Source organism: Podarcis erhardii (assembly GCF_964252035.2).
Source record: "Podarcis erhardii genome assembly, chromosome: 2".
NCBI lineage: Eukaryota > Metazoa > Chordata > Lepidosauria > Squamata > Lacertidae > Podarcis > Podarcis erhardii.
The window spans coordinates 36,433,487-36,447,044 of NC_138498.1; the positions used below are offsets into that span (position 1 = coordinate 36,433,487).

Here is a 13,558-nt window from a genome sequence, read left to right on the forward strand (position 1 = left end):
TAGAAAGTTGTTACAGTAACGTGGTACTGGAGCTCTATATAAGCAGGCTGACTGAGCCCTTCAGTTCAGTTCTGTCCTGGCCTGTGAATAAACAAGAGCTGTTTGAAGAATCTCTGTGTCGTCTGATATGTTCACCCACAACTTAACACAAACCAACTGAGACAGCTCTCCCTCCTACAAAAGAAAGGGCGGGGGAGAGAATTCACCATCCATTCTTTATCAGGTATTTCCAACAAGGTTTGAAATGCCAACTTGGCTCAGGAACAGTTTACCTGCCCATTGTACCTTCTTAAAAGGCAAAGTTTTGAACAAGGGTTGTCACTTTTTGTTTGTAATAAGGAAGTATAATGACGACATTATACTGTGTTATTAAACGGGTGAGAGAATTAGAAAGGAGCCATGTTGCTAAACCATTATAAAATAATGCAAACGTTGAAATAAAATATTAACCCCCCCCCCACAAAATAGCTACTTTTGGGGGAGGGTTGAAAATAAAATAAACAGCATCAGTAGCAGCAATCATATTGCTGCCCTTACCTGCCTGCTCTTATACAAACTGGCAATGGTCTCATAAAAGATAATCATTTTATTTTTGTGCAGCTGCATACAGTGAGTGCCCTGAGAGTGAGATGTATAATGGGATTTTAGGATGTATATAGGAGTCCTTTTAGCTTTCAGTTGTTTAGAGCTGGTTAATGGAGGACTTGAAGAACCCCAGAAATCCATTTTCTCCCAGAGCTCTGCCTCACGCAACAGAATTGCTTTGCCAATTATTTATTTCCTGGCAGCTCTGTGCCTGCTGTCTGGGACAAGGACCCTGCACCTTTGACTTTTGTTCTGCATCATGAGTGTTAGGCTGCTGCTCATTCATTTGTTAGTGTCAGGTTTGAACCAACTCTTTGCAAAATGCTCTCTCCCGGCTTGCATTTGGCTGTCACAAGGCAAGGGTTGGAGAGATTTGCCCTGCATACAGAACTAATGTGGCAGAGGGGCTGGCAGCAGTCCTTCTGTGCAAGTTTGGTGCAGAATTGCTCTACGGTGACCTTACCCCCTGGGAAGTGTGTGCATGGGGCTCATGCTTTAGAGGCTTAGCAGTCAGGAAAGTCCTTGCTTCACATATTTCTTCTGCCACGAACTCAGTAGGGGCCCTCAAGTAGATTGCTAGCTCTCAGCCTCAGTCCTGCATCTGCAATAAGGAGATAGTAATAGTGGCCTACCTTAGAAGGTTGTTGTAAGGGGTAGAATAGGCTAGCAAAACACACTGTGCTTTGAGCAACCAAATCGGTGGCTAGATTTTACGTTGTGCCATTTTATTTTATTTTATTTTACTTGTAATTGTTTTGTTTTAGAGTGGTTTTTATCCTTGTATGATTTATTTCACAGCTTTGAACTTTTGAAAAGCGGTTACTAATTTTAAAAATAACGCACCACTTATTTTGATTGCGTAGTCGCTTCAGACTCGAGTTGTCCCTCTTTCTGTGAAATATTTAAAAATGTATTCTAATAGCAGGTATTTGCAAAGAAATGAGTCCATGTTTAAATCTTCATTGGCTGGAAATAAATACTGAGATAAACCCTATATTTCATTTCCCCAATAGACAGAAAGAAATGAAAGAGAACACACACCAGCATCTAAGCACATAATAAACAAGGTGTTGGTTTTGTTTGGTTAGTGATGCAGAGAACTAATTCATACTTCTCTTTATGGCAATTTACACCCTTCTACACACACACACATTTCCATTGTGTTGTTTCACAATGGACTGTTGTTGTTGCTGGGAATGCAATGAAAGCCCAGGAAATTATCTCCCAAAGGGCAGCTGTTGGTAGAAAGAAAACCAGAGGGTTGCAGAGCTTTGTTGTTCATGAATTGAAGCATGGCAGGCTGACATTACAATCCATTCCCCAAAAGAGATATCGTAGTAAATGGCCTATATAAAAACTGGTTCTGTGATGCTCAGGTCAGCCCTTACCTCATGTCTGATGTGAACAGTGTGGCATCTTCTGCAGGTATGATGAATAAGTGCGTGTTGATTGCAAATTATCCTGTGCGGGGGGTCCAGAAGCATGTAGATTTTGCAAAAGGCAGCTTTTGTTGAATCTCTTGTCCTGTGTTGATGTGGTTACAGAATAATAAGTATTGTTTGACTGCCCCATAGCCTGAGAAGATAAGGCAGAAGCCAATACCTAGAGATGATAACTTCCAGAAAGCCGTGAGTGGAGAAGCTCAAGTAGCCCTCACTCAGTGGAGAACAGAGAGAGATACATATTTTTGTAAGATTACGTGCTTTGTAATGTGAGAAAAGTATCGTTAGGCAGTCCTACACACCTGGAAGCCACTTCAGAGTTCAAAACTAGCAGAATTGGAATTTCCATCTCCTTTTCCCTGGCAGCTTCATGCTCTAGCTGTGCCACCAACCGTGTGTGACAAATGGTCGTTTTGGCTCTCTGTGCTATGAATTGGTGTCCAATTTACCTTGCATTAGAGCCTGCTGCCATGCTTGCATATTGCAGGACCTTAAAAAAAGATGACGGTGACAAGGATCTGCCTGAATCTCTTCCTCTTGGTGCTAGGTAAGAGGAACTTCCTTTTTTTTTTAAACGCTGTATACACTTGGGGCAGTACAGTGGTACCTTGGGTTAAGTACTTAATTCGTTCCGGAGGTCCATGCTTAACCTGAAACTGTTCTTAACCTGAAGCACCACTTTAGCTAATGGGGCCTCCTGCTGCCACCGTGCCGCCGGAGCACGATTTCTGTTCTTATCCTGAAGCAAAGTTCTTAACCTGAAGCATTATTTCTGGGTTAGCGGAGTCTGTAACCTGAAATGTATGTAACCTGAAGCATATGTAACCTGAGGTACCACTGTACGGTTGCCATATGTCCAGAATTTCCTGGACATACCTGGAATACTACAGTTGAAAGCAGTGTCCAGGAGGAAATAGGCTTAAATGTCGGCAGTGTCATTTTTGCCAATTTCCCTCAAAAATAGCTGAACAACTTCTGTCTGGATTTTCACTTTTTGAAATATGGCAACACTGCTTCAGGGTTTGTTGGACTCCAGTTTCCATCAGCCCCAGTCAGCATGGTCAGTGGTCATGGACTCAGGGAGCCAAAGTCCAACATCTGGCGAGCCATTCCTCTCCTACAATGCATATTAAAAACAACAACACACGTTTAACTTGTTTTTATAACAGTATAACTACATTGTTATAAACAGCCCTGGGGCATTATGGTAAAACGTGAATAAGAAATCCTACATGGTATTTTGTATTTGGATTATTGTAAATTGTTTTAATTGTAAAAATTAAATTGATAAGAAAGAAAGAAATCCTACAAATACATATATGAATAGCCCTCGCAGAGCAAAATAGTTCTGTTGCCTAATAGTTGTGAGTGGAATAATTTGCTGCAAATATCCTCCGTATTTCCAACATAAAAGAATCAATGTTTGATTTGAGATGGAGTATATTATATGAATGGCTGTGAAACGGACTACTTGTGTATTTTGCTTTTAGCAGCCTTGCCTCAGATGACTTGGCAAGATTCTATCAACTCCTTGGAAGTGAAGTTATTAGAGTCACTGCTGAATACATATTCCCCATCCCTGATGCCCAGAAATGGAAACGGCCCCCTTGTGGTGGATGTCAAGATAGAGATGTCTAACGTGCTTCATGTGGTAGGTATAACAACTTATACAGTGGTACCTCGGGATGTGAACGGGATCTGTTCCGGAGCCCCGTTCGCATCCTGAAGTGAACGCAACCCGCGTCTGCACATGCGCAGGTCGCGATTCGCCACTTCTGTGCCGCGGAGCGCAACCCAAAAACGCTCAACCTGAAGCAACTTCAACCTGAGGTATGACTGTACCACGCTTACAAATTGACATTCTGTCTGCAAACAAGGATTATACTAATATAATGTTCATGTTCAAAATAATGTATGTTCAAACCACCCCGAGACCCATGGGTATAGGGTAAGGGGTATAGGGTATATGGGTAAGGGGACGCGGGTGGCTCTGTGGTCTAAACCACCGAGCCTCTTGGGCTTGCTGATTAGAAGGTTGGCAGTTTGAATCCCCGCAACAGGGTGAGCTCCCGTTGTTCTGTCCCAGCTCCTGCCAACCTCGTAGTTCAAGTAGATAAATAGGTACCGCTGCGGTGGGAAGGTAAACGGCGTTTCCATGCACTCTGGTTTCGTCACGGGGTTCTGTTGCGCCAGAAGTGGTTTAGTCATGCTGGCCACATGACCCGGAAAGCTGTCTGTGGACCAATTCCGGCTCCCTCAGCCTGAAAGTGAGATGAGCGCCACAACCCCATAGTCACCTTTAACTGGGCTTAACCATCCAGGGGTCCTTTATCTTTACCTTACCTATAGGGCAGGATGATGATGATGATGATGATGATGATGATGATGATGATGATGCAACTGAGTATACAGTAGATGAATCCCAAGCTGGAGCTGTTATATGGAAGTAACAACAGTTTTTTGGCCAACATAAAAAGGCAGATTTTTTGGAGCCAAGTTTTATTGAAAATTCTTGTATGAACGTGTTTGTGTGTGTGCATGTATTTGTGTGTGTTTGACCTTGAATTCTTTCTCCACTAGGACATCATGCAATACACTATCTCATCTGTCCTCGTGCTTTATCAGGTAATGCTTAGTCTTTCTTATCAAAGAACTGGGAAGTAATAGGAGATAGAGTGGTCCTGAAGGCAGGCTCCACTCTCCACATTGTCTGCTCACACTTCCTGATCAAATAATTAGCTTGGTCATGTCCATGGGATGCTGAAGTGATACAGTTGGTGAGTGAAGCAGATTTTAGATTTGAAAGGGTGGGTGAGTTGGGAGGAGGATACAGTCAAGATTAACGTTTCCTTTCACTGAAATCCTCAGTCATGGTATGCTGAACAGCTGGCCTGGAATGAGACAGAGTTCCCCTTCACCACCATCACTGTGCCCTGGGGTTCGGTGTGGACTCCTTCCCTCACAGTTCAAGAATCGTAAGTAGCCTTGAAAAATGTACACATGTACCATTCCACATATGTCCCAAGGGTTTCTCCAGTCTCTGACCCTGAAAAAGGCACAGGATAGGGGTAGGGACCCTGAAGCCCTCCTCCAGGTTGGACTGCAGCTCCCATCAGCCCCAGCCAGCATGACTACTATTCTGGAATGCTGGGAACTGGAGTCCAGCAACATCTAGAGAGGCCCAGAGTCCTCATCACTGAAAGAGGGAATGTGGAAAGGAATAGGAAAATGTGAGAACAGCATCCGACACCGTACCAGACCCAAAGTCCCTGGGATGTTGCATATAGGGCCAGATGATGACAACCATCCCATTGCTTCCCACCTGCAACCTGTGGCATCAGGTCCCCAGAGGTATGCTCCTTTGAAATGTACTCACCTGCCATGAATTTGTCCACTCCTTTTGTAAAGCACCCATCTCCTTGAAGGCAGAAATCTATACAGCCTTGCACACAGAATAATCTGACAAGGCGCCATACCGTCTCTCTCTTGGCCAATGCATCAACTGATAGGAGTACAGTGGTACCTCAGGTTACAGACGCTTCAGGTTACAGACTCCGCTAACTCAGAAATAGTACCTCGGGTTAAGGATGAGAACAGAAATCGTGCAGCAGCGGCGCAGCGGGAGGCCCCATTAGTTAAGTGGTGCTTCAGGTTAAGAACAGTTTCAGGTTAAGAATGGACCGCTGGAACGAATTAAGTTCTTAACCCGAGGTACCACTGTAATTCTCCACAAACACAGAAGAGTGTAACATACCGGCGGATGGGAAACTTTAGCTAAGCCTAAATTCCTTTTCTGGATTTCATTCCTCCCCATTTTCATACAGCATTGTGTATCTTCATATTGTGATGTGTGAAGACAGGACAGGGTCTCTTTATTAAACCTTGAGTCAGCTCTTCCTGTACCACCACTCCTGCTCACTTTTCTTATCCACCTGCCCAGGTGACCCAAACACTCACCTTGCGGGCGAGTTCCTAGTAGATGCCATTCTACATGTCAAAACAGCATCAGATGCATGCTCCAGCGAGCAAGGAAGGTCCCCCTCTGCTGTCCCCCTTGTCTTACAGCTCCTTTTGTTTACCAAAGGTTTGAAGTGACATGGAAAACAGAGTCTCCTCCCGTAGTGCTTCACAATGATGGGAAAGTGGAGTTTGCGCTCTCTCTGCGCATCGACAGCAACTGCAACTTTGATCTCTTCTACTACCCACGAGACAGCACTCGCTGCACTCTGAGCTTCTCCTCTCTAGCCAACATGGGTAGGTGAGATGCCTGCTTATGCCGGGCAATGCAAATGTCAGAATCTGGTAAATGTAGTGCAGAAGGAAATAGTCTGGCAAGACTGCTGGTTGAAAGGGTAAATAAAAAAGGTTGATTACTCATGGCAAACAAACCTATTCCAGGTATAGTTGTTACAAGATGGAACCAAGAAGTCAACAGAAGCCCATGTTCATTCTGACTGAGCTAGAAGAAGTAGCAGGAAGGAAGCCTGAAAGGAGGTGATCTACTTTAGGAAGTAGTTATTAAAAGTGAAGGAATCAGTGAGGAGAAAGGACAAGTTGCCTGTCTGTCCCCCGCCCCACCCCTCCCGCTCAGTTCAGGTGGGGTGACTGTGTCCGGGAGTCCACTGAGGGACCAAAGGGTCACTACACCTCTCTCAATGGTTGCCTGTGTGGAGTCGTGGTATCCAATCCATGTTGGGGGGCGACTCCCTAGCACAAGTTTGATCCCACCAGGTTCCTATCAGGTAGCAAGCAGGCTGCCTGATGCAGGATGCATACCCATTGCCTTAGTCAAACCTACTCTTTCCTGGAATCAATAAAGCTGTGGCCTAATTCAACCCAATACCAGTCTCCTGTGTCATTCTTGTGGCCTTCCCTTCACCTGCCACAGCCATTATGCACCTGTACCGGGAATTACCACGTCAAATAAGAGTTCCGTATGCTGACCCTCCAAGTGTCCCTATTTTCCAGGGAGCTCCCTGATTTAGATAAGCCGCCCTGGTTTCTGATTTGCTCCCGGAATATTCCACTTTTCCTGAGGATGTCCCTATTTTCATTGGAGAAATGTTGGAGGGTATGGAGTTATCTGACCCTCGAGCTGTCTGAAGGGAATCCTGCATAGGGTAGTTTTTAAAAATAAAATGTTTAATGTTTTATTACGTTTTTATGCCTGTTGGAAGCTGCCCAGAGTGCTGGGGCAACCCAATAATACACATGCAATGTGTAGGGTATAAATAGTAAAATTATCATTATGGAATGGGACATCCCTATTTTCATCAGAGAAATGTTGGAGGGTATGCCCACGTGAGGTTTGCCTTAAGGGGAACATGTCTTGGGGTAGCCTGACTTTATGGTCCTTGGGGCTCTTTCCAACTTAGATGCAACTCCTTCTATTGAAGGGAGCATAGATGATTGATTGGACTCCTAAAATCTCTCTTATACTTCCATTGAATATCCAAAGAACTTGTGTGTGTGTATATGTGTGTTTAACTCTTTCAAGTCAATGAGCTGGAATTCAACGTCTCCATTCAAAACCAGATTCTGAATTTAAAGCGTGAATACCTTGTCACGGATGTGAAAGTCAGCAGCCTGAAGAATTTGCCACAGCCTTGCTTTGTAGTTATGGTAAGGAGATGAAACTGGACTATAACTCAGAGAAGGCATGCAAGGGGCTTCTCTGCTGGGTCCTGACCTCTCATCTGATTGGGGCGCGTGGGAATGTCACAATGTAGGACCTCCCTGCACCATGTGCCTTCAGCCCTGCTGGTGAAAGCAAAGAAGGCAAGTGAGGCAGAGCAAACTACTTGGGAGAGGAGCTGCAGGGAATGCTCTTCTTGGAAATGTGAACTGTACTTGCGGGAGGGAACATATGCTATTGGACTCCAACTCCCATCAGCCTCAGACAGCAAGGCCAATCAGTGGTCAGAGATGATGGGGTTTTTAGTCCACTGACACCTGGAAAGACACAGGTTCCACACCCCAGATTTAAGGAGCATCTTTAGTTTGCTGCTGCAACATGGTTTTTATTGTAGCATTTCAGAGGATTGAGAGCACTCCGCATACATTTTTTTGTAATCCTGACAACAACCTTGTAAGGTAGGACTAGATCAGGGATGGAGAGCATGAAGCCCTCCAGGTGTTGCTGGACTTAAACTCCCATCAGCCCAAGCCACCTTGGTCAATGGTCAGGGATGATGGGATTTGTATTTGAGCAGCGTCTGGTGAGTTGCAGGTTCCCCACCCCTGGTCTAGAAAATGTTCACAGGGAGGGGGTTTCCAGGGCCCTCGAAGTCTGCTTTTAATGACAAAAATGTTCACTTAAGAAGATTAAGTGCACCTTTTTGCGAACATCTGCTTTTAGGTGACTTTGCTTCTTTCTACATTAATGGCCAGAAGGGCATGAATGACCAACTTAGGCAAGTGGCTTTTAAAACGTTGCTTGACTTCGCCAATTCCACATTAGATGACAGCAGTGGAAAGTGCCAAAGCTTGTGTTCTTCTTTTGGTATTTACTTATTAGAGGGAGGTTGATTAAATAAATAAATACAACGTATCCAGCCACTTTGCCAACCAATGCCGATGTTTTGCGAAATGCTGAAAGGCTCAAATGCTTATTCCTTTCACCCACAAACCCCAACCTCTTTTCTAGGTGAAGTTAGAAAACACAGGAATGCGAATCGTCCTCTCTGTAATTGTGCCAAGCCTGGCACTTGTGGTAGCTGATCTCTGTGGCTTCCTTATCCCACTCAAAGACAGGCTGGCATACATGATCACCTTGCTGTTGGCTTACCTGGTGTTCCACTCCTCGCTCATTGGCTCCTTGCCCGGCTCTTCTTCCTGCAACCCATTGCTCAGTAAGTTGAACAGGCCAGGAAAAATTAAGTAGCAAAACTGCAGGCGGAATCGTATTACAAGCCACATGGGGCCGTAGCCCAAAATGGCAGCCTGTGGCGCAATTCCCTGTAAAGTTGGTAACCAATTAGAGAGAAAAACAGACATTATGGAGTGCAGTGAGTGGGGGGTTAACTCCCCCCCCAGCTGATGTACCACAATGGACATAAAAGCTGCCCCCAGCAGCTTATTGGAGATCAGCAGAGATGCAATGGACAAACGCTGTCTCTTTTTCAGCAGGCTGAGTAGCAGGATTAGGCCTTTCCCTCTCCTTAGGTGAAAAGCCAGGAGAACTTGATTTCCATCCCCTCTGTGGCATGTGGGGAGGAGAGGGTGCACTCCCCTGCCCAGCACATGGCAATGAGCATGAGGATTGAGCCCTCCTGGTCACCTGAGGAGGGGGCATGGCTTCAGGGAGATTGCCTGGGACAGGGGAAGAGCACTGGCGAGCTGAAGACTCCTCAGCCTTCTCTTAGAGAAGCCAGTCATGATCAGTCTTGAAGTGCCGGACTTCATGGTAACCTTCCCTATCACACTGAAATAGTACTACTCTTTATTTCTTTACAGTGGTACCTCGGGTTACATACGCTTCAGGTTACAGACTCCGCTAACCCAGAAATAGTTACCTCGAGTTAAGAACTTTGCTACAGGATGAGAACAGAAATCATGCAGCGGTGGCGCAGCGGCAGCAGGAGACCCCATTAGCTAAAGTGGTGCTTCAGGTTAAGAACAGTTTCAGGTTAAGAACAGACCTCCAGAACGAATTAAGTTCTTAACCCAAGGTACCACTGTACTTACAATAGTCTTTCCTGTCAAAGTGCCTTTAGTTAATTTTTGCTGGATAAGTTCTGTGTTTTAGCTGCTGGAATTTGTTAAAGGGAGTGGATATCGTTAAATTTTAGTGTGTTGGGGGTTGTTTTGTTTTTGTAAGTCGCCTCGAGAGCTCATCCATACTTCCTGTCAGGCTGCATTTCTAGGCACAGGCCCGTGCTTTTAAAGCACCGTGTCTGAGCACAAAAACCCATTATTAAAAGCTGAATCCCAGCAAATGGCTATCCATAAGAAACCCATTTGTTCTGATTCAGCGTTAAAGAGCAGGTTTTCACAGGGAATGTGCTGGGGCAAAATAAAGCAATAATGCTCAGACATGGTGCTTTAAAGTGTGGAATTGTGCCTAGAAAGTGCAGGGCAAAAGGTAAGTGTGGATGAGCCCTGGGTTTCTTTAGAGAAATAGGCAGACTTTTATTTATTTTTATTTTTAAATGGAAGACAGCATCAAGACAGAGTATAGTGAACTATAGGTCACAGAGGTGGGAAGGAGAGCTTGCCAGAGGGATGTCATTTTGGTCAGTGGCTAAGTGTTCTTCCTACTTTGCAGTGCTTCCCCAAGCACTTCTTGTGAATAAGAAAAAGAATGCGCTGATTTAGTTAAGAGCTCCTCTCCCAGCACACATTTCTTGAACCTAAGTCAGAATATCCTTCATTGTGCACTGAGGCACACAGGAATGAGCTAGAGTGCTGTGGAACAAGAGCCTAAATTCTCTCAATTAAGATTAATCAAATGGTTCTTACATCAAACAGCAATATCCTTCTATTCATCATTTTATACACTGCATAGCTGCTTACAGAAAGAGAGGGAGGTGGGTGGGTGGGTGTGGGCGTCTCTTACTATATGCATAAAATTGTAAGGCTGTCATTGTGCAGCCTTTGTGGAAGGATTTGTAGTGCCTCATCACAACTCTGGATTTGCATGGAGTCAGGGCAGAAGAGGAGCAAAAGAGAAGGCTGCTTACATGGGCAGACACACACAGACACACATACACGATTTCAAACATGATTGACTTTGTTGATGAATAAGAGACATTTGTTAGGATGAGTCATGAGCCATGACTCATATGCTCCTTCCCAGACTAGTTTTAATGGCTGTTACAAGACTGCAAAGTGAAGGTTTCTTTCTTTTCCACATGCATGCACATGGCCACACTAAATATCATATTAATAGAGATAGGCAGAAGGTCGATCTGTTCTGCTGATGCATCTTTGGGTGATTTGTGGTGTATTGACCAGGAGTCTGACTCACTATTGTTTAAGAATAATAGCAACAAAATGTCACCAATACTTAAGCTGAGATTCAGGCATTGCAGGAGATCAGACTTGATGACCCATGGGGTCCCTTCCAACACTATAATTATATTATTCTGTTCTATGACTCCCCCACTACCCATCCTAAATGATATTGCTGAAATGAAGAATGTTTAAGGTAACTAGGTATGGATTTTTGTACTGAAGAACCAGGAGCTCTGTTCAGTTCTGGAACTTAGAAGCAAATACCTGGGCTCAGAATTATTTAATTCTAAGCACACACCATTTTGCAACAGGCACTGATTTGTAGATCCTGACATTCTAATAGAATACAATGTGCAAAACTAAAAGTCTGCCTGCCCCTGATGCTAAACACATCATCAGTGTCTTCTTTTACAAAATATTTTTTTTAAAGTGGGCCTGTGTGAGTGAGATTCAGGCCTTAGCTATTCCTACAATGGGGTGGGGTGGGGACATGAGAACGATGTGTTTAACAACATGTCTGGCATACACATGGGCCAGGGATGGGGAACTTCTGGCCCTCCAGATGTTGTTAGGCTCCAGCTCCCAGCAGCCTCCTCTTTGAATGGCCAATGGTCAGGGAGATGGGAGTTGTAAAGCAACAGCTGGGGGAGCACAGGTTCCCCCTCTCTGGTTTAGGCTGATAGATGGTAGGAATGACAACTGCAAGTAAGCAATTGTCAGTACAGATGGAACTCGATTCCACTTATTGCTCAACTTCATCATTTTCTGATACTGCCAAAACACTTGCTCATTCCCTCCGAAATGCTATTCTTTACTGCTCCTGTTCCTGCAATGAATAACACTATAAGGATTGCCTCTTCAAACCTGTCACTTTTTTGTTTCCTGTGCCTGGTTCTCTTGTCCTTTGCAATACAGTACAAAAACCTTTCCCTCATCTTTTGAAATCACTTCATGCTTTTCCTCTGCTCAATCTTTTAGCTCTGTCTTGTTTTCTTCACCCTGGTTGAAACCTCTTGGTTAAGCCTCAGCTCACACTACTATAAAAATTCCTTACTTTGCAGCACATTTTCACCAAGGAATGTAATGCTGTCAAAAGAGTGGTCACGAAGACCAAACATCAAGGCCAAGCAGGCAGCTCCAGCCCTCCTTTCTGGCAATCGACGTAAAAATAATGTTTTGTAAAAATGATGGTTTCACTGGAAATTATGTGCACGTTTGAGTTTTTCAGTTCATGTCTGCTAGTTTCCCTCTGGCATTCTACAGCTATGCTAAACAATTTTTTGAAGTCAATTGCTTAGAACAATTATCCAATGATTTGCTCAACAGCTGTGCAAATAATTTCCTCTTTTTTCTAAACTCCAGGTTATTACTACATCAGTCTCCTGGTGTTACTATTCCTTAGCACAATTGAGACTGTTTTGGTGACAAAGTTGGTTACTGACAACAGTAATCTCTGGCTGAATTGTGGATGTCAGTGGGGAAAGGGAAAGGCTACCACTATGCTACCTACAGACCAAAGCAATAATCCAGAACATACAAAAGATCCTGGGAAAAGCGGTAGGTGCTAACGGGAAATAAAACAGAATGACATTCCCCAAGCAAGGTGACTAGTAGCAAGCCACTTTCAGTGTGCAATAGCCTTTCTCAAACATGGGGAACTCAACTACCATCAGCTCCAGCCAGTATTGCACCAGGCTGGGGAAAGCTGGTCTTAACAATACAAACAACAAACATCCTGATGCAGGCAAGCCTCTGGATCCACTGAAGGCTTTGTGGCAGGAAGATGGTGTAGTGCCAAAGAATGATTGAAAAGAATTAGAAGTGTAATTAATTGCTAGCAGGGACACCCCACTCTCTCCCAAACTCTGCTATAGTGTTGCAACAGAAAGGTGGTTCTGAATATCAATAGATGGACAGCTGCAGCAACATGAGAGCCTCAACAACACACCCTTGAAGCCTTAAGGCAGGAGAACTCTGTCCCAGTTTTGTCCTCCCTCTTGCCAAGCAAGTATCTATCCTGCAAAGAAAAGAACCTACTTAAAGTACAAGACCTCCTTTATTCAGAATTTAACAAGCCCAATCATTTTCTGAATTCTGATCAGAGGCAAAATTCATTTGTTGCAGAATCTGGGCCCAAACAAACACCAATGCTTAGGAAAGGGGTTTGGATCTACACTAGAACTGTGAATGTATTAAATATATAAAAGGGGTTTGAATTCAATTTCATCAATTACCAGCTGTTTATTTTCTCAAAGTCCATCGGTAATACTTCAAATGTACCTTTCAAAAGCATCTCGGGTTCTGCTTATTTTGTTTTCTGCGGCAATCACCCGAAAGGGTTTGCATAAGAGATCACTTGAATTCCCCCCCAAGTGCTTTGGTCATATGAAGTTTGCAAGCTGAGCATTCATTCAGCTCGTCTTTCTCCTTTACCTTTCAGACTGTGGGACAACTGAAGAGTCATCGCAACTCAAACAAGCTTCTGCCCATGTGGACAGGCTCTTCTTCATCATCTACTTTGGACTGGTTGTTGTGTTTCATCTCCTGTTTTCCGCACTCTGGCTCTTTTGGAAATG

General features: G+C 44.2%; 1 protein-coding gene across 1 annotated transcript; it reads left to right on the top strand.

The window, feature by feature from the left end:
• Window positions 1–1,782: 1,782 nt before the first annotated feature.
• On the top strand, window positions 1,783–9,515 carry ZACN (zinc activated ion channel). The gene is made up of 7 exons (XM_081850945.1): window positions 1,783–2,010; window positions 2,515–2,574; window positions 3,518–3,678; window positions 4,608–4,652; window positions 4,896–5,002; window positions 6,112–6,281; window positions 8,674–9,515. Exons 2-7 carry the CDS (start codon window positions 2,529–2,531, stop codon window positions 8,745–8,747), a joined length of 603 nt encoding a protein of 200 aa, XP_081707071.1. The 5' UTR covers window positions 1,783–2,010; window positions 2,515–2,528; the 3' UTR covers window positions 8,748–9,515.
• Window positions 9,516–13,558: the final 4,043 nt, after the last annotated feature.